We start from the raw sequence: 25,329 nt of genomic DNA on the forward strand, positions 1-25,329 counted from the left end.
TTTTATTTTTTTTAATTGGTGGAACATGAGAACAAAAAAAAACTTTCCTTTTTTATCCGTCTTTACAAAATTGTACAGCAAAGAACCAGCTTGTTCTCGTTACTCTATAGTTAACACTTAATTGTACTTTTTATGTGACACAGCGGAGCTGTATATCCCAGTGAAAAGGTTTCCCTTAAAGATTAATCGTTCATAAAGTGGAGATAGTGGTGGGTACTAACCACCTGGAAATAATGTAACGCTGTATTTTCTTGTTCAGACTAAATATGTTATTGCAATAGTGTTACTGCAGTAAGATTTATATTTAAATAGGGCTTTACTGCTTTGTGAGAATTAGTTAAAATTAGATTATATTTTAAAATGATACCATTGTTTGTTTTATAAAAAATTTTTATGAATTGTGTCCGGTAGACTTGATACCATTTCCCATCATCCTATATGTGTGCAGCAGGATATCTATAATAACAATACAGCTGCAGGCCTCTAATGTGAGAAGTCTACATTTGCATCGGAGCAGTTAAAAGTGCCTTCTATATGAGAGATTAAAGTGACAGTAAACTCAGGAGTTAAATATTAAAAACGCATTCAGGTAGCTTACCTATTAACAAAAATGTAGCTTATTTGTGTATCTCTCAGCTGTAGATCCTCAAATCATCTCTGAATTTATGATGACACTGTCCTTCCTTCTGGAGGGTGGCTACTTTTGTTCCCCATGTTCACTGTGTGTGTTGTAAAGTAGCCACCGCTCCAAGCTCACTCCTGTGATGGACTACAATCTCGCATTTAGTTTACTAATTTGTATTGAGATTGTAGTATATCACAGGAATCAGCTTGGAGTGGTGGCTACTTTACAACACACACAGGGACCATGGTGAACAAAAGTAGCCGCTCTCCAGAAGGAAGGACAGTCAGTATGAATTCAGAGATTTTAGGATCTACTGCCGAGTGATACACAAATAATCTACATTTTTGTTAATAAATAAGCTACTTGAATCAGTTTTTAAGGTTAAACTCCTAAATTTAGTGTCACTTTAATTAATAAATGCAGATTTATTGACTTAAATACACTGATCATTATAATAGGTAGTTGCACATCTTATTTATGGATCATCTTGTCATAAAGCAAAATACTTGTTTCAGAATGCTATGTCCCCTGACTTGCTGGCTTCATACTGGTTCCAGAGCAGTGAAACTGAATCTATTCACAGTTACTGCAAATTGGGCCAGTACTGTGGAACTAGTGTGCGTGGGTCAGATAATGGCAAGTTTCATCAGAGGCTTCTGAAAAAGTTGTTTATTTTGACACATTCCCAACATAACACACCTGATTACTTTCCTTCAGCACCAGGGACAGTTCTACAGCAGCATGTATATCTCTCCTAAGGGAGAATTATGGGTTGAGTAAAAAACACTCATCCCCATAATTCAAGTCGACCTTTGACACTGAAGCTGTCACAGGTCAGCTCTATTGATCAGGAAGTCACCAAACACATACCGCCAATAGCTGACTTTCCAATCCTCTCCCGGAAAGGGGTGCGGTGATAGTTACCGCTCCCCGCAGGGATCCCCCATCCCCTCTCCCTTTTTCCAGGTCTGAGTGGAGGAACAGACGGGGGTGGACACAGCTGGCTCTGCCTCTAGAGAGGCAGATCCAGCTGCCAATTGGCCAGCGGGGTGGATCTTGACAGTATGGGCTATGCTGAGTTTTGGGTCACCGGAGGGTGTTAGTATATGTCCTCCCATGACCCTGAAAAGAACTATGGGCTAAAAAGGTTGCCCCATAGTTCTCCTTTTTAAAGCTTAACTAAAACCCAAAACAATAAATTTATGTATTGCAGCTTAGATGTGGTGGCAGTATTAGGTATCTGTTTGCAGGAACAGAACATTATACGCAAGTACGGATGATACCTGTTGATGTTGTCAGTAATGCAGTGTCCTTGTCATTTTCATGTAAGCTGACCTGAAAGTGTCATCTTCCTTCTGTATACACTATAAATACCATCAGCCTCAATGTAATGTAGATAACCAAAGGCACACTTGTTTAATGTCCAGCCTGGATGGCAACCATGGCTCCCTCAATAGATATAGTGGAGGAGTGAGTGTATCCACCCAAAGACCGGACGTTTGTTATTCACAGTGTCACAATGTCTGGTAAAACTGCAATATATTACATTTTTGTTTTGAAGTTAGGATATGCTTTGAAAAGGATATGAATTATGTAAGATGTGTCCAAAAATGGCAAACAACGAGCACAGGGCCAGTATTGCCCATGTTCACCCTGCAAGTGATTTTTTCCTTGTTACTGACTTTCCACGCCTTGTTCCACATTGTGACACCTCCACTGTGTCGCTGTGTGGAGGTGGTTATCTTAGTAGAGTAGCCTGTCCTCCCGTCAAAGCTGCCACTGTGATGTATGGTAGTCAAATGAATGATGGATCAATAATAAAGCAGCAGAAAAGGTCTAAGAAGCATGAACAGAATGATTGAAGCGGGGTGATGCATGCACAGTTCTCATGTAAAGCTTCCTCTTCAGCAAGCCCTCATGAGAACAGTGCAATAGTAACATCGAATCTCGAATCTCATTTAAAAATAGCATTGAGAAGTACCTTTCCTTAGATCTCGCATTCACATTTTAAATGTTCTCTAATTGTGTTTAAGACTATTGAAATTATTGTCAATTTGCTTTCTCTTGTAGGGAGAGGTAATACCTGATGGTGCTCTGTGCAATTTTCAAGCATGGTGGCTCACATACTTTGGTAAGTTGTTCTTTTTTCCCAAATGTTGAATAACTTGTGAGAGGTCATTATCAAACCTTAAACAACTAAATGTCACCAGTCCCCAGTAACTATGCTTTAACGGAAAAGGCTTCAATTTAAAGTGAAGGCTTTGTAAATTGTTTAATGTCCATAATCTGGGCACAGGTGCTCTTTAAATGTAAGGCTGGTCATAAATGGCATTGATAATGGCAAGCAATACTTCTGATATTGAGCTTCCCTTGTTATAATTGGGCTGTTTCTAGACTCCAAGGGTAAGAAAAAATGTTTTTATTTTGGTAATTATAGTTGCTTTTGATTGCACAGGAAGATTCTCCAATTCACTTTTTTTATGCAGTGGAGTATGCAAGTCATGTCTCTACTGCATGACACAATGGGGGAAATTCAATAAAGGCTCTGGAGCCATTTTCAATCATTGGAGAGCATTGCATAAGCCATGAGTTGATGGAAATTCAAGCTGAACTGACATAGAACTAGAACTAGACTGTATATAGAGAATGCTCTGCCCCTTTAGGCAACAGTTAACCAGAGAAGCACAAAATATGAGCAGCACATCCAGGTGGCAAAAGAAAACTTGGACTAGGTAGGGTGTTATAACAGTTAGATGTACGTTGTGAATTTCAGGCTCCTGAACAACTAAAAATTGACTGCATTCAAATATAGAATCTTATGTGATTAAAGTGTCTTGTACATATTGCAATGGCATACTGTAGTTCCCTGCTAGTGTAGTTTATTCTACAAGCTGCCATTAATCACCTATTCTGCAACTCTGTAAAATCTTTGGTCAAACAATATGGAGAAGCAACATGCACTTTGTTAATTTTACGGCACACATACATATGCCACATTTCTGCTGTTTACAAAAGTACCCCTTGCTGCATCCTTTGCTGCTCATGCTGTGTATCCATTTTTGTGGGGTCTGGCAGCCTCTGAGTTAGTATTTACCTATTCATCTTTAATGAGTAGCTTAAGGCTTGCCGAGGAAAATGATATTCAAAGGGTGGCATGTTGGAAAGAAACATTCAATGAAGGAGGGTTGGTGGTGCATATGGTAATTGTTGCCCTCAACACTTAAGACCAGTGTTGAAAGGGTTACCTGTAAATTTCTTGATATGCTGATTTTTAAAATCTGAATTTAGCCTGGTAAAGAGATTCTTCATTTAACGTCTACCTAAAATTAAAACATAATTGCTAGGATTTCAAAATATGTTGGAGAAACACTTTGGAGGGTCAGTGCTGGCGGTATAGGGAATGTGGCCAGATGTGGGGGCGAGGTGAAAAAGGGAGAGTGGCTTTATGGCTCAATCTTCCATCTTTGCCCCATGCTTTGCTATTTTTATACCAAATGGGGCCCCCTATGCCCAAAGGGCCCCAGAGAGAGGACTGTGTGTGCTGCTTACAGAGCCTAGAGAGACTGTGCTACGAGCAGAGGCAACTGAGCTCTTGTACTGTACTGAGTTCTGCAAGCAGAGGAGAAAACCCTGGAGTGCCTGCCTGAGACTTGCACTTTGGACTCCATAAAGGGAGAAAGCACAGGCTTGAAAGGGAAGTCCACAAAGTGTGGCATGATCTCCTGCCTGGCCATAGAGGAGGACCATTGGACTGACTACAGTCCTGAGAACCCTTATCCAGCACCAGTGGTTAGAAGCCTCTAGCCACCCTTATACAGTTCTGTCTTCTTGATTGCTACCAGCAGAGTTAATTTAAGGGACTTTTCTCATTATAGTGGATTACAAATACTTACCCCCCCAACCCCTCCTTTCCAAATACTCTCCCCCTGATAGTGAGTGCTTCTATGAGAGGTAAAGGCCCTACTCCTGTCAGACTATATATTCCATCCTCCACTGGCTAATGTAGTGTAGTGCTAATGTGGTGTAGTAAGGGTCTATAGATAGGTTATTCGGACTCCGATTGTGGTATTAGCGATTTATCCCTTGCTGAGATCTCTGTCGCCTGTATAAGCAGATATAATCACTGCGGACAATCCTTTTCAGATAGTTGAACTCACCAAATACTTTTTCATCCACAAAGTGTTTTATTGGATGCAGTAGGGTTACAGCACACAACAGGATACTGCAGATGAATGAACAGACGGTATTTGAAGGTGAGAGATGGTAATGTTTCCAAGCATGCAATGCAGATTAACATGTGGCCATGTTACAGTCAGCCATTTTGATGCCAGAAGACTACCTGGAGAAGAAGGGTGGTACATTACACACAATGGGAGGGAATTCAGAAAAACATTGTACAATAACCAAAATGCCCACAAGATGGCAGTATATTAACCAGCTATACAACCAGCTATAATACATGGCTTAAGGAAAAATAACTATGTATAGTCTCACTTCACATTAATATGAATATTAACTATGACTGCCTTGTCATATTTTTATAACTGTGCAACAGCACATAGGCCATATTGTTGTTTTCTTAAATCTGGTCTTAACACTGTTTCTAATTAACTGTTTTAACATAACTTCATTTGCAGCTCCTTTTCTTATTTAAATATAGACCACTTTAATGTTTCTGGTGTGTTGGTGAGTGCTGCATTCAGGTCTGGGCGGATCACCACTGTCAGAGAGCTAAAGAACTTTATCCAGCCTCTTCCTTGTGACTTATCGCTAAACTAATATTCTGTGCTATGTCAAAAGGGTGTTTTGGCAGAATAAATGGCATAAAGCAAATATAGTAAGTCAGGCTCACAGCATGCACCATCAATGGTGCAGTAGTGGTTGTAGTTAAATTGTGATGAACCATAAAATGTTTTACATGCCCTTCTCAAAGCAGCAGTACAGCATCTCCTGTAATCATCAGCATAACACAGGCTTGTCAACTATGGGCAATAATCTATTAAATAAAAGGAAGTGGTGCCAAACAAAATCTTTTCTATTGTTCCTACTAACAGACACCCTAGATATAACTTATTGACAATTCCCAGTTTCTGTATTCGGCAGCAGAGATAATATCCAGATTAGTTGGGTCCATAAACCAGACACCTAGAGTAATTTGATGTCTGTGCCCTAACTATTTTAGGATCATTGGTAGTCTGCACCTGTATAAATCTTATGTAATTTTGTCATGAAGTAGTACTTAAATCTTTGTACCGGTCATAAACAGTCTACAGTGGTCAGCTTTAAATACGCAGTTACACATGACTGAGATCAATCAAAGGTCACTTGTCTCATGCTGTTTCTGCAGGAGCTAGAAATGTACGCAAATTAGCATTCTTAATTTTTGTCCTGCTTCTGAACCGAATTCATAGCTGTGAAATATAGATGCAATGGGGATTCAACTGCAAACACTATGAAATGCAAAATTATTATAGAGGAAAAAAGCCAGCCATCTGTAAATCAGTGACATCTTTATAAATACAAACTGTTTTCTCCCAGACACAGAAGTAGATTCTAGAGTCTTGAGGAAGATACCTATAATATGGAGTGTCAGGCAGGACAAAGTGTATGAATCAGGTTGAAGGTTTATACCACTGGGAAAAGGTTTTGAATTGAGTCTTGGATTCTACTTACTTAAAGTGAACCATAGCAATCACCTGTTCTAAGTTACTTCCTTTTGTTCTCTAAATATACCATAGAAAGCATTTTTTAATAACGGTTTGATAAGTGAAAAAAAAGAGCTGATCCTTACAGAAATCAAGTGCCGTCCTGTGCACACTGTAATGATATGTGAAGCATTGTTATTGTTCCCTCTGTGAACCACAGTGCATACCCGGGGCATTATGGAGGTAAGGAGAGGGGGAGGTGTTTTGTAGTCCTAATATACTTCATGTCCCGGCTCCATATTAACAGCACAGTGAGAAAGCATTGTCACTCTAGGACAAGAAATATGTTACCGGTAGACTGTAGAATAACTAGAAAACAAATGCTGCCACCACATCTAAGAACTGATAAGCTGCATTATATTAAACTCTTGTTCTTTAGTTTAGATATGCTTTAACTTGCAGAACAGGCATGGAAGCTTCCTGCTGCTTTAATCAAAGGGAAAGCATTTTTTATATAATAAACTAGTAAAAGTGGGAGCGAAAGGGATAATGGTGGTCAGGCGCAGTGGCGACAGCCGGGTACCGTGCAGGCATAATTATAAAGGGAGTCTGTGCTTAGGCACAGTGGTGGTGGTGATGGGGGTTAGGTGCAGTGGTGAGAGCACGGGGAGAGCTCAGGTGCAATGGTGAGAGCAAGGGGGTGGTGTGCACAGGTGCTGTTGTAAGTCCAAAGGGGAGAATAAGGGTCAGACGCCTTGGTGCAGGAGTGAGCGCAAAGGGGGGAAGTGGGGTTGGCATGGGCGTATGTACAGGCACGGTGTTGAGAGTGATGGTGGGGATGCAGGCATGGCGTAGTGCTCAATGGTCAAGGTGGGGAGAGGGTGCAGGCATGGTGTAGCTTGCAGAAGGTAGGGTGGCGGGTGTGGGGTTTATGCAGGTGTGGTAGTAACAATGGGGAGGAAATAAAGTCAGATACCCTAGTGGGGGTGGCGGCTATGCAGATTATGAAGGAGCTCTAGTTTAAGAAGGAACCACAGTGCCATCTTCATGAAGTCCAACTTCAGCTTTTTGCCTTCACTTTCTTTTACTTTTTCTTAGTCAATAGGCCTCATTGAAGAAGCTGACTTCCTAGAAGTGCTATTTGGTTAAGCAAACTTCTTTCATATCTCTACTGTTTGGGTTCCAAAATGCAGAATAGGTTGTGGCTGTGATAACATGCTGATTTTAAAAGATAATTGCACTTTCTGTATGATAGGAAAGACATAGTTTTGGTAAATCTAAAGGAGATTGAACTATCTGATTTATATGGTGTATGGTCACCTTAAGCCATGATTTATGAAGTTACAAAAAAAAAAAATAGATATAGATAGATATATAGATATCTATCTATATCTATATTTTTATTTTTGTAACTTGTAAATGCTAATTATTGCCTAAAAATAAGTCTTGATTCTAGCAGCATGGCCTGCAGTCTGCCAGCTCTATGTATACAACCTGCTGTGGTCTGAAAAAACGACTCTAAAAAGCTCAAAAGCTCATTCATCCCAACAGTGATCTCTAGTGGTGACCATAAGCACCTTGTTCACAACAATGTAGAATGTAAACACACATTCATGCTGCCACGAGCAGCACTTGTCTTCAGTAAAGATGCCCTATCTGCAAGGGCTGGTAAAAATGTATAATTCATAGCCCAGTTTCACTTTTATGTTCTTTTCCTGAAACATTTGAATAATAAAGTGAAACTGACCATATACCAGGGGTGCCCATTAGGTAGATTGTGATCTACCAGTAGCTCTCAAAGCTGATGCTGGTAGATCCCAAAGGGTGTAGATGCGGCCCCTTTATTCCATTTTGGTATATTTATTTAGCTATGCACACAAGATTACCTATTAGCCTGAGTCTGCTGAGCCAAGCTCCCTGACACCTTTCTGGTGGATGCTGGTGGTTGAAGTGCTATGTATTACATCAAACAATATTAGTTTACACAGCCTGTTGCAAAATACAGCAAGGTGAGCCAGGAGAGAGAGCAGGGAGAGACAGCCAAGAGAGCGAAGAGAGACAGCCAGGAGAGAGAGCAAGGCGATACAGCCAGGAGAGAAAACGAGGAATGACAGCAAGGAGAGGAGAGACAGCCAGGAGAGAGAGAGAGAGGAAAGACAGCCAGGAGAGAGAGAGAGAGGAAAGACAGCCAGGAGAGAGAGAGAGAGCAAGGAAAGACAGCCAGGAGAGAGAGCGAGAAGAGACAGCCAGGAGAGAGAACGAGGGAGGTTTTTTTTCCGTTGGTTGATCTCATGTAGCTCGTCATTTGAAAAGTAGATCTTAACACAAAACATTGTGGGCACCCCTGCCATATACTATAGAATTTGATTGCACAATCTCATTTAGAACTAGTATCTATATAGTGCAAGGGCTTTCTTTATTTGATACAAAATTGATTTGCTTAGTTTCGTCCTCAGTTTACATAGTTTTGGTAAATCTAAAGGAGATTGAACTATCTGATTTATATGGTGTATGGCCACCTTAAGCCATGGTTTATGTCTTTCTTCATATATTGGCCTAGATGTCAGTGGGTGCACAACACCCTGACAGCTGACCTTGTCTTCCTGTGTCCCTAATGTTTGCCTTGATCCTGAATTCTGCATATTTTTGTACAACCATGATCATATTCCTGTTATTTTTAGAGAGTCATTAATAGTCTATTATTTTGCTTGATCTGTTACAGGAGTACTAATATGTAATTTTATCGAATGCATTTTAATTTATCTAAATTTACATTTTAGCAAGCATCTTTCTTAAATTATTCCTTCAGCAGGTTGGCGCTCTAAAAATGTATTTTACAGTAATGGTAATTATGAAGCATTCATGTAGTGTACTCCAGTTTGACCCTTCATTACAAGCTACAGCAAGCACAAGAGAATGCATAATTGCTAAGAAAAACAAATCTAATAAAATGGGAAGTTGAGTCTAAACTAGGAGTAATTCTTTTAAAATTGGGTATTTTGTGGTTTAATTGCAGGACTCAATTCAATAGCTCCAGTAAGATTATTGCATTCCCCTGAAAGCCCCGCTGCTCTCGGATGACATACGGAGCTTTTTGTGCAGTGAACGGCTCCAGCGAGAGGCTAGGAGCACAATAACAATGTGGGTGGCTTAGTGCTCATTTAATACAGGGAAATCCACATTTTCTCCCAGCTGGGTTTAAATAGATAGTGCTGGCTGGCTCGCTCTTGCACTAGAAGACAATGTATGCATTAGCAAGACAGGCTTTCTTTAACTCCTGCTTTTTTTGTGGATAGACAAGCATGATTTGCTGTGTGTGTGTGTTTCATAATCCTTATTTTGATGCAGGCTGTGCCTACTTCTGTGACAAACAGCCTCCGATCAGTTAAGACCCAATATGACCTATCACTAATGACTTCTTAAATGCTCTTTGTACGCATCTGTAGAAAATCTGTAGCTGCTGGAAGCAATCACTGACCAAATTTGAGATTTGTACAGTTTTTTTTTTTTGGCAGTTTTTAAACTTAAATCCATTCCCAGCAGATTTATTATGCTGGTTTCTCTTGGCATAGTAAAACAGCTTTGGAGATAATTATGTCAGTGGGACCTATTATCTGTGTGTCGTTTGCTCCAAGAACTAACAGGCGGGAATTGTCACAAGATTCACACAAAGACATAATGTCGCTCCCCCCAGCCCTTGCAGAAAAAAAAGCCAATAGTACGCCGTACTGCTATCTTACATATTTCATCCTATTCACTTCATGGTCTGCCCAAGGCTAGCACAATGTTTTCTGGCTCCCTCACTGTGTAGCTCCATTAGCTTCATGTGCATTTGCTGGCTGGGGAAGGAGTATGGTCAAACAAAATAAAGGGTCAGTCTGCTTAGACCCTGTGTTCAACTCAGCACATGTCCACGGTTCTGATGGAGCATGGAAGCTGTTAAATACTACACTGGGACTGGATTGCCTCTGGAAGCAAGATGATTGCTGCAGAACTTTTCAAATCACGGTCCTCTTGAAAGGGAACCAGTCAAAATGAGAATCTTGGAGCTGTCCTGCCATATTTTTTTTTTAAACCATGCCTTGCCAGGTTTATAGTGCGTAGTGAGTCAAGTCAGTCACTTTTATAACTAGTAAGCAGCCATTAAAGGTAGAGCACCAACATTCATAATTGTTCAGAGGCTCCTGAGTTGTAAAACGGAACCAAACTTTGAATAAACATGCAGATTCTCAGTTGGCAGTGGCTAATGATTGCATATTTGTGTCCGTAAATGTCTCTTTTAATTACTGCCTCAGACCAGAGCTACAAAATGAGAAACGCACTTGTCAAAGGGAAAAATATTCACATAATTAAAAATTGACTTGCGTGTGCAGAAATGCCACAAACAGTTTTCCACTTCTCAGTGGCTTAGTGTGATATTCAGTAGTGCTTACCATAATTATAGGATAGGGCGCTGATTTTCAGTTAAACTTATTATTATTTAGTTTATTTAAAGGACCCATGCCTACTTGTGCATTGATCTGTGTTTTTTGGTACATCCGCACTTCCAGCATTCAAAGTGCTTATTCATGTTATATGGACCCTCAACTCGCGTCCTTGATCCAGATGTATCTGCCTTATATTTTTTCCGTGTTCCACAAGGCAATGCTTGTTTTATTTATTGCTTGTGTTGCGGCATCTTGAGGTCAGGTGCTTTTACTGTATGTATGCATCCAGGTTGCGGGGAAATTAATGGTAATCTACCGCTATACGCATACACCACACAACAACATGCGCCCAAATGTGGGAATGCAGTTTTAAAGTCCTGTATTTATGTATGTTATCTAACTGAGCCAAGATATCACATTTATCAAACTCAGTGTCATGGTAACACATTGGGTTCTAAGGTTCATGGCATGTATGCATGGACACAACCACTTAAGAAATCTAGCTTTGAAGCATGCTCACTGTGCTGTTATTACCACAGTGGCCTTTACAAACAAGATAGCCGTGCATGCACAAGAAAGACAGCACTGAACCATTGCTTTGATGTAGCCCCAATAGGGGTCCTATTTTAATCTGTGCTAGCACCATGTAGGTGCAGACCGTTAGGACAGCTGCATTATATTTCATATGCTGCATTGCCTTTCATGGAATAGTTTTTGCTGTGGACTGGCAGTCTAAAATAACCCCGCCCCCCCAAAAAAAGAACCCCATGCTCCCCATTATGACTACTATCTGCATCCCCTCATCAAGTTTGATGCAACTTAAGTCAACTCCTGGTCAATGCCTAGTCAAATAAGCTCTAACTTCATGCACCCCCCTCCATATGAAATACCCAAATGCAACAAAACCTTTTTTCTCCAGGTAAGAAACTTTGCAAGAGTTTCACAAAAATTATTTGCTTAAGAACACAGTGTACTGTGAGGCATGATGCCAAACATACTGTACAATAGATCTAGGGTTTATATACACTTGAAAGCCCATGTCTGTGCAAGAGTACTCGTTTTTGTCTAGGGGGCTAGAGTAAAGAAGATTTACTCATCTGATTACCACCCCCACCGTCTCCTTCAATGCTGCAAGACTGGTCCCTGCAGCCTCTTCCTTTCTGGGCTCAGGCAGTCTAAGGACCACTAACGTTATCATGTCTCATGCAGGTTCCATAGACCTGCATTGGACATGAGGATGCTGAGGGACAGTCCACAAGCCCCAGCAGAAGAGAAGTGCGCTGACCATCGGGAGAGCGAGGTTCAGGAAAGTAAATCTGCTTTACTCCAGCCCCTAGACAAAAATGAGCACAGTAGCCCCACTGCAAGGGTACTTTATACGGCCCCAGCGTGCACGCACTTATACACGTAAATACGCGTCGTGTGCGCCTTCACGCAAAAATAACGATTGCGCCGCACAAGTTACATATCGCGGCGAACGTCGCAGTGAGAGCAATAATTCGAGGCCCGTCAATCACTGCTAACACTAAACTGATGAGCGGTAAAAGCTTTTAAAGCGTCGCCTATGGCCAATTTTAGGCATGGTAGTTTTTTGTGGGTGCTTGCAGTTTTAAGGCTTGACATGTTTGGTGTCTATTTACCCGACATGACCCCATCTTTTATATTTTACCAAAAATATGGGTAATAATAAATGTTTTATAACATAACGTAGGGAAAACATTTTTTTTTTTTTCAAAATTGATGGTCCTTTTTTCGTTATATAGTAAAAAATAGAAACCCCAGTGGTGATTAAATAACACCAAAAGAAAGCTCTATCTGTCCCTCAAAAAATTGTAAAAAATTAATTTCAGTACAGAGTTGCATGACGGAATAAATGTCAGTCAAAGTACCGCAGCGCTGAATACTGAAAAATGGCCTGGCCAGGAAAGGGGTTTAACACCCCGGGCAGCAAGTGGTTAATACTTCCCCCAGTTTGATGCAACTGACCAACTCGCATGTCCCCCTTGCCTAAAAATTTGCATCAAAAGCTCCTCCTGACCCAGAGCTGTGGTGGTAGTTCTGCCAGTCATTAGTATTTGACGATAACCATAATGAAGCTCCTTTGTTCTCTATCGAAACTTTTATTTTTGTTTTGGATAGAGAAGAAAAGGTGTAGCACATCTGCCAGTTTTTTTATTGCTGTGCTGTGTGAAGGGCCGGTGCTAGACTATTTTGCGCCCTAGGCAAGACCAGCTACTTGCACCACCAAGACCCCCTCTAGCAGCGCAGCCCCCAATCCCCCCTGCGGAAAGGCCCCATTCTCCTGCTGGCTAGCTTCCACAGGCGATAGATGGATGTAAGCAGCCAGGACAATAGCCAGACTGCTATTGGCTATTTTAATTTGAAATAGCCATTAGCAGACTGGCTATTGAAACACCAGCAACTGAGCAGAGGAGCGGACCTGAGATTGAAAGTTGTCTCTTAGTATCGCTCCTCTACTCAGTGGGCGGGTGCAATAGCCAGCCTGCTATTGGCTTTTGCAATTTTAAACAGAGGGGGGGTGGGGTGAGTGGTCGAGGCAGCGCCCTAGGCGACTCCCTAGTGGCAGCACCGGCTCTGGCTGAGTGTGTGGTTTGTCTGATGCCTATGTGATGTGACTGTGCAATCTGTGAGATTCAGAGCACTGCATGGCCACTAAATGCAATGTGCCTAATGCAAGGAACCTGCATTGTCCCAAAATGTTTGTTTTGTTTTTTTCCTGTGATTTCAATGACCATCAGTAAAGACATTTTGATAATGAAGAATTCGGTATGATGGTGACTTACTCTCTTTGTTATATTCGGCAGTGCCATCTGCTTGTCACTGCAGCACCCACCAGGAGACAACAGGAGATATACCATTTAGGTATGCGATGGGATATCTGCATTGAGTGTGTAGTCTGTCTGCAGTCAGCTCACCTTTTGTCATATTCATGGCCCAATTTTTAGAAATAACTACAAAAAAGGCTGGCAAATTCCAGTGATTCAAATCTATCTAAATTCTTATTTTCTTTTTTAATGGGTGTATTAGTAAAAACACCATATTTTGTTGACAAAATAACCACAACCTTCCTTAACTCTACGGTATATTTTGTGGTTTAAAATGCTGGAGCAGGTGGCAAACTAAAGCATGCAACAGCAGTTACATGATTAATCTACCTCTTTGAAATGTTAACCATCAAAATAAAGCATCCATGTGTTTTTATGGAATAAAATACAGGCCTTCATACTGTATGCTTATGAATTAATTTTCTTTAGACTTACTGTGTGTGTAAATATAGAAGTTGTTGGAAGTAAAGGGACAGTTGCAACACCATGTACACTATGGGGCTGATGTATAAACCATTCAGTGTATAGATGAGCAAATGCTGTTTTCTGCGCTCCTTGTTTCCATCTAGTGGCTATAATGCAGTGCGAATGGCATCGCTGGGTGGAAGTTTTATACCTCAGTTTGGATGTGAGTTTTCTGTACAACCATTTAGTTTGCAAAATTTCATAAATAATTACATTCCTATTGTACCAAGACACAATCCAGTGCTTTGAGGCCAGTCTCTAGGTCCAACTGCTATTACTTTTGGGTTGTACCTGAACATATGCAAATTCTGACTTTCAGAAAGACGCTTATTGCTTAGACCATTCTGAATGCTTTGGGGGCAGGAGGAGCATTCACATCTACCAAGCTATACTGTTAGTTTAATACAGTTATTGTATTGACAACACACAGCTGCTTTAACAAGACATTACAAAGTGGCAGGATTTGCACATTTGTTTTGCTTTATAACAGTGTAGCATTACGTAGAATGTGATTTCAAAGCAAATTTTGAAACCACCAGTTTTAGTTAAATTTACCAGTCTTATGATGTGATGAATAGACCAATATGCATAACTTCAACAGAACAGAATGCACTTTTTTGAAAAATAGCATTCTGTTATTGCACTTTAGTTTGCTGCAGTTTTATGCTATGTAGTATCCAAATAGATGTGTTTTTTATTTTGTATTATCTTGGCTTGTTTCATGAATTGCTTATGGTACAGTTCTGGCTTAAACCTCTGTCTCACACAGCTTAAAGTTTATTTTTTATTTTTTTTTAGTATAATATACGTACATATGTGATTTCTTTGGGTGAGCAGGATGTGTTTTGCATTCAAAATGTTCCTTTCGTTACAGCCATGCAGGCATTGGATATCTGCTGCATGATATTACCTAAGCAATTTATTTTTCTGTGTGCCTCACTAAAATCATTCAATGTCATCCACAGCACCGCCTTATTCATCAAAGCTGTATTTCCAGGAAATGCAAATAATTATACTCGTGCCTTGCAAATTTCTCACCTGCATCTGCCAGAGGAAAAGGCTAAACCATAAATGAGATACAGCCTTCATTTCCCATGTATGGCTTCTGAATTTATAAGAAGTGTACTAAAATAGGTAGTTTATAGATGGGAGCGAAGCGCTGTCACAGAATGGTAACTGTGCGCATGGGTTTATTTTTGACTATACGTAAAAATCTCTTCCTATACCTATCCAGTGATTTTTTTTATTTTATACATTTGCCCACAGTCCAGTGTTTGATCATTTCTGTTTTCTGCAAATTTAATAGAACTCGTCGTCTCCATTGCTAAAATACAGTTTGACCAAACACTAGTATGTAGGAATTATAGTTACAGTAATTGCTAGTTATTAGTTAGCTATACTCTTGATGGATATAGATATACTAGCTGAGGCATGGGAAGTGAGCTGGCTTAGATTGTAATCCAGCCACCCAGTTACATTCATATGTAAATAATAGTTTATATCCACTAGATCAGGGGCGCCCACAATTTTTTGTCTGGAGCTCTACTTTTCAAATGACGAGCTCAATGAGATCTACCATGAAAAAACACCTGCATTCAGGGGCGGGAGGGGGCGTGGCAGTGCATTGAAGTCAACCGACCCTCTCTTCTCTCTTTCTCCCCTATTTCTATCTGCGGTCTCTTCTCTCTCTCTGCTGTCACAACTCTCTCATTTTCTCAGCTGTCTCTCTCCTGTCTGTCTTTTCTTACCTCCACTGCAGCAGCTTCCCAAGTCCCCTCTCCTCTCTCCTTCCCGTCTGTGGCGTCTGACACATTCAGCCGCATGAGCACCGCTGGAGGACAGGATACAGGTCAGTGAGCCGATCGGGATCTACCAGTTTTCGCTTTGCGATCTACTGGTAGATCGAGATCTACCTAATGGGCACCCCTGCACTAGATAATGGCCAGCAGCCCCTCCAGTCAAGCTTGTGGTAATATGGCCAAATGAACTGTGAATACACCTCCTTTCCAAAGGAACTTGAAGCCTATGATCAATTTGTTTAAAGACTGCTTTTGAGATCCACACAGGGGAATTCCTGAGTACATATGGCTGGGGTAGTATTTTCATTTTAATGAGATTTATTTCCACACTGAGGAAGAGTGGAAGATGCTTCCAAGCATTCAGTTTATGTTTGATATGGGAAAGCAGTGGAGACACATTCAGATAAAGCATTCAATGGTAGGATTTAGACTTTCCCCAAGCGGTGGGTGAGTGCTCAGAAGTAATCTTACTGTACAGAGAGATCGAGGGATTTAGTGCATCCTCCTGTACTGTTGCACTGCTCCACCAGTATGTTTGGGTTGGAGACCAGGGATTTAGGATGAATGGACCAGAGGGCAGCAGCCCGCATGGAGATCAAGTTTTTATAACTCTATTATGTTGATGGGGTCTTTTTTTAATTATGGGGTGCTCAAAGTGCAGCATTTTTTTTTTTTTTTTTTTATTCCTGGCCATCTGTTCTTGGAGCTGCTTTTTGTTTACAGCATGACGCTGCATCATTTAAAAGAAAAATAAAAGTGCAAGAATACTGTGCACCTAAAACACCTAACATTATATCACTCACATTCAACACACCTCTTATGCCAATATAAAATATAAATACAAGTTATGCCTGTTTTTTCCTGATTTAAAACTGTCCTGCTGAACAATTTGACACTGCTGTATCGTATGCAGTATCTTGAAGTAAAACTGTCAGCCTGTTTGCCATTTACCAAATCCCATTGGGGGGGATTTCACTTCCTTTCCGATAGCCACAATAGAAAGTGAGAGGAAAGCCCTCCAAAGTGAGGGAAATCCCTGGTGGTCAACAGGGTCAAAAACACTAGTTTCCCCATATTCTTGTTCTAATGTCAACTAAAAATTTGTGATTTTCTTTCATTTTCATTTGCAGTGATAACAGTCACTAGGAGAAATGGAAAAACTGAATCTCCCTAGCAGGGACACAGACCGCAATAGAAACCTGACAGGTGTTCTAATCCCTTTCCACTCTATCCCAAATTTAAAAAAAAGGTTTTGGCTTTAGTTGCACTTTAACTATTGTAGTAAAACCCTTACAGCACCTTTGCATTCTGTCTCTTTGTCTTTATGTACATTAAATCCTTTACCTGTAGTCTTTGTCTAGTAAATTTGGGCCTAAAATTGCTATTTAAAATTGTTCTGCTGCTGGCCAGTTTTACACCGCTGTGTCATCCGCCGTCTGTTAATTTTTGTCTTAAAACCCCGATCTAGTCTCGTCTGCAGAAAATGTGGGCCTAAAATTGTAATTTAAAATGTTCCTGCTGCTGGCCAATTGTAAACTGCTTTACCATCTTTATTCTTAATAACAGTTTAAGTTTGAGTTTAGAAACTCCCTGGACCCCTCTATTGATGTATATTAGTGGTGGGGAAAAAAATAGAGTCAGAGTCCGATAAAAACACTAACAAGTTTATTCACAAAAGGGTGAAGAGTTTGGAGCAGGCAGAAGAAGTGAACAATCTAGGACAAAATAGCGGAAACATTCTCCAATTCAGCTCACTTTCCAGGTCAGCTATGTTGTCCTAGATTGTTCACTTCTCCTGCCTTCTCCAAACTCTTCACCCTTTAGTGAATAACCCTATAAGTAACAGAAAAAACAGGGAATAAAAAAACAGCATGAGGTTCCTCTTAAGACACCACCTTTAGCTAGGCATGAAGCCAGTGTAGCCAAAAAGGAACGGCAGCTAAAGTTACATAGTATTTGAGGTTGAATATGGACACAGGTCCATCAAGTTCAACCTATTGTGTGGATGTTTTGGATTCTGCATGTGTATGCGTGTGTACGAGTCCCCGTGTGATCTTATTTTTTAAGGGTACCTGTACCCCTGTATGTTACGGTTTCTGAGGAAATTGTCCAAATGCATTTTGAATGATTCAATACTCTCAGCTGATACCACTGCTTGTGGCAGAGAGTTCCAGACCATAACCGCTCTAACTGAAAAGAATCCCCTGCGCCCCTTGTGGTTAAATCTTTTCTCCACCAATTTTAGGTGGCGGCCTCTAGTCTTTGTTATGGAGTTTACCGTAAAAAGTTTATTGCTGATGTTGCGATTACCATTGAACATCTTGTACATCAAAATCATGTCCCCCCTTAATCTCCGCACCTCCAGCGTGAACATATTTAAGTTTTGTAACTAGGGATGCACCGATACTAGTATCGGTATCGGTGCCGATACCTAGTATTTGGGTGAGTACTTGTACTCGCCTAAATGCTCCGATACCTAGCACGAGTACTTCCTGTATCAGGAAGCCGGGCTGCACATCATTATACGCTGCCCGGTTTTCTGATTGGGCGGGAAACATCACTTGTGATGAGAGAGCATGGAGCCGATTTCCCGCCCAATCAGGAAGCCGGGTAGCGTGTAATGACGCAGCACCGGCATTCTGATTGGCCGGAAAGGCGGTGTCATGCTCCCTCGTCATCTCATGAATCATAATATTAAGAAACTGACCTTAAATCATTAGTTTGTATTGCTTTAGAAAAAATGTGACCTGTCCCTTTAAGAAAAAGTATCGGTAATTGGTATTGGCGAGTACTTGATCAAAAGTATCGGTACTCGTACTCGGTTGTAAAAAAGTGGTATCGGTGCATGCCTATTTGTAACCTTGTCTCATAGCTTTGGTCCTCCATCCCCTTAATTAGTTTAGTTCCAGAAGGGCATTATGGTTAAAAACTTCTAAGGCGAAGTTTTGCAGGTTGCCCTTTGAAAGGGAGCTACTCTTTGGGCAAGAGCTGCAGACAGTATTAGACAGGTCTGCAGAAAAGAAAAAGGTTTTTCCACTGCAGAATAAGCAACAACAAAAGAATACGTTTTTTCGTGGACAAAGAGGGCAGAACTTTAGGAAGGGTAAGAGGCATGATCAGCCCAAAAGCTGGGTCTTTAAGAAGGGAAAAGGAAAGACTGGCTTTCTCTTTAATCCCCCTCAACCCGGGCCTAAGTCACAATGACCCTCTGGTCAAGGTGGGAGGGAGATTGGGGGACTTCCTCCCACAATGGGCTGCCCTGACGGACAACAGGTTTGTTCTGGGAATAAACCATTCAGGGTACAGGATAGAGCTGTCAGAACATCCCCATCCAGAATGGTGATCACCTCGCTCTCCAAAGACCTAACAAAGGCAAGAGCGATGACTATGTCCTTCCAGGAACTACTGGAACAGGTAATTGTTACAGTGCCGGGGCAAGAAGAGGGGAGGGGATTTTTTCCCGCATTTTTTTGCACAAATAAAACCCTCAGGAAAATGCAGGTTGATTCTGGATCTGAAACCCTTAAACAGGGTAGTGAAGTACAAAAAGTTCCATATAGAATCTATATATTCAATAAGATTTACTGACGCAGGGAGCCTTCCTGGTAAAAGTGGCTCTCAGGGATGCTTACCTACATATTCCAATAAAGCAAGCATCCCAGGAGTTGGTAAGGTTTGTGTGTTTGTGTGTGTTCATTTTTTATTTAACTTGAGGGAACAGGTAAGGGGTACTTCCACTGTAAGTCCCCCCCCATATCATTTCTGCCTCTTTCCTGAGGCTTCTGAAGTGAGGAAGGAGCCTTTGTCCCTGACCATTGGCACAAGGGTGCCTTGCGAGGTGGGGCTTTGCTGCAATGTAGGCCCAATATTGAAATGAAAGTGGCCTGGTCTGGTACAGGAAGTGGGGGTGCATGCTCACTGCACTCTATTTCCTTGCCATCCAAGCTGCATACCCGGATGAAGGTGGATTTTTTTTTTTAAATTGGAACCCTACACTTTCAAATTAATACTTTTATATTAAAATCATACAGTTCCATAAAACCATGTACAGCTTTAAGACATATTCCAAGGATGGTATTTACAGAATTTTTATTTTTCAATAAAGACCCTCTTCCCGGTGTATGGTATTTTTTAAAAAAAAATGTTTCTTTTGCATTTGCACATGTCCCCCATTGCATTTCCTAGCTCCTTGTGCACATTTTCAACAATATATAGCCTAATAGCCTTGAAAATGGCCAGAAAATATAACAGGTTTTGCCTTCCACAGACTTCAAAGATATTCAATGTGCTAAATTTGGGAGTCTGCGGTCTTCACACTGGGTTTGCTGAACCTGGCTGGTTCGCTCATCTCAATGGCAATAACAAATCTAAGAAAATGGGATTAGCCAGAAAGACAAGGTGACGTAATAGACAATAACAATGTGTAAGGAAACATGACTAAAGTGAAGCCAGCATTATAGAAGACATCATATAGCATTTCCAGAAAAGTGGCTTACTTTTTAGGAAGGCAATAGTATGCTTAACAGCCAGAAAGCTAGCAATTTCTAGAAAGTCAGCTGAGGCAGCTCCATTATTTTGGTTACAACGGCTTTCCTTTCAGTAAATTACAGAGAAATGGATGAATGTTTAGCAAATTTGTGACAGGTAAAAATGTGGTGAAATTAATAAATTAAAGGTAGCCTTGCTGGCAATTAGGTCATTATATTAATTCTGTCATTGATTTCTGTCGTAAATTTCTTGGCTTACTTAATTAAAGCCAGTGTTATTTGATGAGCCACTACTAATTCTAATCAATATTCTTTATACTGTAGATTAGTGTAGTCTAAGGTCACACAATCTCCAATTAACTATTAGCTTGTCCATTAACCTAGTCCTAATGATAACTGTATTATTACAGAAGACCTAAATATATACCCTCTCTCCAGTCTTCTTTTTTGTAATTTTATTTTGGGCCAAAGTATATCTATAGTCAAAACTCTGTTACTTTTTGTATTGCCTGAATTTGACTTGGTATGAGCCTCTTGCAATCCCTGTACAGAAGGACTGTGAGACAGGAAGAAGCTGCACGAGTATCCACTAACTCACAGGATGGCGGCAGGTCCAGAACATTAAGGGAAAAGTTGTGAGGGCAGTCCAGAAGACCAGCGCTCAGAAGGGGGAGTCCACGCACAAGTGTATATGGGATTATGAAAGTGGGGTGATGCTGGTGTGCGGCTTCCTGATAGTACGGACCGGGGTGTCCGACATGTGAAAAAAACAAAGGAAAAGGGAGAAGTGCTACAACCAGGAGAGGATTGAGGTGGGCCGGGCCGTGGAGCTTAGTTAGTTGTGAGGATGGTCCGACTCACTTGGCTGGTATGTCCCTTCACGGTATGGGTAATTCGGGATCACCGGGGGACACAAAGGGTGAAAGTGAGAGGTGAGAAATCACAGGTGATGGAAACAGTGTGAAGTGTAGGGACTCACCATTGAGTAGGGAAAGATGCGTTGTCATCGGCAATGGTGGTGATGAGGTCCTTGCTGAGGCAAGATGTCACCAATTGTAGGAATCTTGAATGCTGGAGCGGAGATGCAATATCCAGGTTATAATCTGCAATATCCAGATTATAATCTGAACAGAGTTTTCTGCTGGAAGCAGTCCCACTCCAGCCTCCCCACACACCCACCTGAACCAGTTTCTCTCCTATCTTTACACCCTCAACCCACCGTTAGAATAAAGTGGCTCATATGGGATGAGAACACTTAGTTACATTCCTCAGTCACACCACTCCCCCACACTGAAGGCCCGAATACCACAGGAAAATGAGACACTTCCATCCACTTCGGCTTCCTACACTAGAGCCCTAATCAGCACAGGGTTCCACACAACTCAATCAGATTCTCAGGCGACTGAGGCACCTTTAGCCCCAACAGATGTCCCCAGCACGTCTTCTATCTCCCACAATGAGACTCTTGACAACTCATTGATTCGTTTTTTAGCCCCACACCACATCCCCCAAAAACAAAAAGAAAAAAACGAGAAGAGGAATCAGAGGAGGTAAACACCGCCAAAATCGCAAAAAAAGAACCAATTCTACAGGCGAGCCCTCCACTATAAAAATCTTCAATCTTTCCGAACACCAGCTAAGTTGTAGTGAACTATCCCTTCTCAAAAAAGGCCAACAACTTTGCCCCAGACATCACTCCAGACTCGTGTACCCTTTTTAAAGATCTCAATAGGTTCTTTAGACTGCTGACCCTAAAGAGGCATTATAGTAACATCAAATCTTTCCCTGCACCAGGCACCAGCACCGAGAACATGGCCCCCAACTACGAGACCCTATTTGACACTCGATGAACAAGATGGGGACACCCTAAAAACTTTATATGAATTGATTGACCTCAATTCAACCTTTTCAATGGATCTCGAGTCCTGGTTCACCCCTGACATCATCCACACCCCCCTGAGACCCAGATCTTCATTTTTTCCGGTACAGTCTAAAGGACCTTTTATAGACACATTCTATCATGTAGTCTATGCCGACTTACAAACAGTCTGTAAAAACGCTAAACACCGTCCCAACTTGACGTTCTTAGAAAACAAAGCACTTAAGGATCTAACTTCAAATAAGAACATTGTCATTTAAACAAGCCGACAAGGGAGGGGGGATTGTGATCCAAGACCGTTCAGTATACATCACTGAAGCCTTGAGATTACTCGCGGACACCACCACCTACATATCCTTACTTTCAGACAGTATAACAATAAAAGATGATTTTTAGCCTTGACATAGTTTTTATACATGTTTCCATAACACAACACTAGATGTATTCCTTTTATACCCTTGAGCCACGCAAGTGCCGTTTCCTAATTGAGTGGGCAGTTATTAACATACTCCCCTTCTCACAATTCTACCTATTAGGAAGGCTTTTGAGATCCTAACTCCGCCCAGTTGTCATTTTTAAGCCCAAGTGATTCTCCCGCAATCTCCACCTATTTCGGCCGATCACTGCTTGACAAAGAGGCTCCGCCTCAACGCGTAGCTACCGACCCAGTTTGCATCAGTCCCCAATACTCCTTTGACCTCTTTACAACTTCCGCCGGCATTTGCCACCACATGAACCACCGCTCTGCCTCCCGAGCCTACTGACAGGAAGCCGACATCACACAGCCTTTCAGACATACAGTGCCCCTGACTACAGCGGCTCAGCCTGGCCAGCTGAGTCCGTGCAAGAGTCTGTTGTCCCTCCGTTCGCAGCGCTCGGTGACAGAGGCAGATCACCCACCAGATTACTGGACCCTCTAGGTCTGTATTCACCTAGACACCCAACCGGACGTCTTCCCGCAGATGACTTCTTTAAATGTGAGTCCTCCGGTATTTTTCAACACAGTTGTAGCGCTCTCAATACATTCTTTAGCAGTTAATAGCCAAATGCTGCTGTGCAGCATTTGGTTGAGTTAATCTGTTCTCTACCTCAGAGGTAGCAAACATAATTAAAAAAAATGTAAACAAAAAGAAAAAAAAAACAGTGTGGGGTCCCGCTTCCAAACCATACCAGACCATTTAGGTCTGGTAGTAATGTTAGTAGGGACCCCCAATTAAAGGTAAAAAAAAAGCGCACAGGGTTACCCCCAAAAGTCATACCAGGCCCTTTAGGTCTGGTAGGAAATTTTAAGAGGGAACTCCCCCGCCAAAAAATGGAAAAAAATATGTGGGGTCCCCACAAAAATTCCCATCCAGACCCTTAATCCGGGGCCTGGCGAGGCAGGAAAGAGGGGGGAACGGCCCCTCCCCTCCATGCGCCATACCAGGCCACATGCCCTCGGTATTGGGATGGTGTTTTTCCACAACCCTGGCACGATGGTTGTTGGGGTCTGCGGGCACCAAGATGCTGCCTTCCTTGTGAATATAAGTAAGGGGTACTTGTACCGCTACTCTTCAAGTAAAGAGTTAACCAAACAGTAATAAACACACCAGTCCTTTTAATTTAAAAAAATTAAAAAGTTCCAATGACGTAATCCAAGGTCAATCACGTCCTTCAGCGACATCCATGATGCCACCGACTCGTCGAAATAAAAAAAAAATAAGTACAGACTCCTGCCGCAAAATGAGCATTTTAACAGGTGACATAACCGTTGGCTCCGCCTATATGTTGACATTCGGCCACCACCTGTCAAATCGCTATTGAAAGGTCCTGGAATTACCACAAATGGGCCATTTGATGTCATTCAGCCGTGCCGTTTTTTTTGTTTGTTTATATTATTGCAGCTTTGGCTGTGTCTTTGGCTCAACTGAGCCGAAACATATGCGTTTGGCTATGCTGAGTGCTTCGGCTGCTGTACGGGCTATTGGGAATAGCCCGTGCAGGAGCCTTTCAGTTCGGCTTAACCGAGGGCTACCCGAAGCCAAAGCGAGCCAAAAGATTAGCCAAAGATACGGCTTAATCCTTCAGCTCCTTTGTGAATAACCCCCTAAGAAATTGGGAAACTCCCTGACAGACTGCAACAAATACATTTGTTTTAATAGTGTGTGAATTGGTGCTGACACTGTCCTTCCTTCTAGAGGGTGGCCACTTTTCTTCTCTGTGTGTGTTGTAAAGTAGCGACCCCACTCCAAGCTCGCTCCCATATATGGACTACAATTAGGGTTGCCACCTGTCCCGGATTCACCTTGACAGTCTGGGTTTTGGAACCTGTATGTGCTTGCCTGAAACCCAGTCACAGCACATTCAGGATTCAAAACCCATCACAGGAGAGAGCTTGGAGTGGTGGCTACTTTACAACAAACACAGGGACCATGGGGAACAAAAGTAGCCAGAAGGAATGGCAGTTTCAGCACCAATTCAGAGATGATTTGAGGCTCTACAGCTGAGTTAAACACAAATAAGGTACATTTTTGTTAATAGCATACTTGAATGCATTTTTAAGAATTATCTCCTCAGATTATTGTCAATTTAAATAAAGTGTTACCTAGAGTTTGATTTACCAGTATTTTGCATGTAAAAATATATTTTACAATTTAACGTTTAGAGAAATATCATGTTACCATATCTGGATATATCTGTAAAACAGCATGAGTACATACCAAGGTGGCATGGACAATATTATGGCAGTTGTTTTGGATGATATTTAGGTGCACTTAAGTTTCAAAATAACCCACTATAAACCATAGGAACCAGTGAGCAGTTAGTCATTATGCTGACTGCTCTAAGCTGGAGAAAGGTGAAACCCAGTTGATTGCTATGAGTTATTGTGCAGCACATATCATCATTGCCCTTTGCAACTCTGGCCACAAAAACATTAATTTAAATAGATTCCTCAAAAGCCACAAAGTATATACATCCAGTTTGTGTGTAAAAAAAAAAAAAAAATACCTTTTAGAAACCCATATATTATCTTTTACAAATAGCAGTGACATCATCACTGTGCTGTACATGGGAGGAGAACCCACCCACTGCTGGCTGCCTGCAAAAAACTACAAGAGGCAGCACATACAAGACAGTCACCCTGCACAAGGAGGGAGAACAGTAATGACTGGTCTT

At 41.5% G+C, this 25,329-nt stretch overlaps 1 protein-coding gene across 1 annotated transcript in view; it reads left to right on the forward strand.

Annotated features, from left to right (window-relative positions):
- Positions 1-25,329, forward strand: part of LOC108784649 (G-protein coupled receptor 1-like) — a 401,418-nt gene that overhangs the window by 73,351 nt on the left and 302,738 nt on the right. The window contains exon 5 of the mRNA XM_018553518.1: positions 2,696-2,756. Coding sequence (XP_018409020.1) covers positions 2,696-2,756 — 61 coding nt within the window. The remainder of the gene's footprint in view (positions 1-2,695; positions 2,757-25,329) is intronic.

This window comes from Nanorana parkeri, unplaced genomic scaffold, assembly GCF_000935625.1.
Source record: "Nanorana parkeri isolate BGI_ZX_2015 unplaced genomic scaffold, ASM93562v1 scaffold122, whole genome shotgun sequence".
Lineage (NCBI taxonomy): Eukaryota > Metazoa > Chordata > Amphibia > Anura > Dicroglossidae > Nanorana > Nanorana parkeri.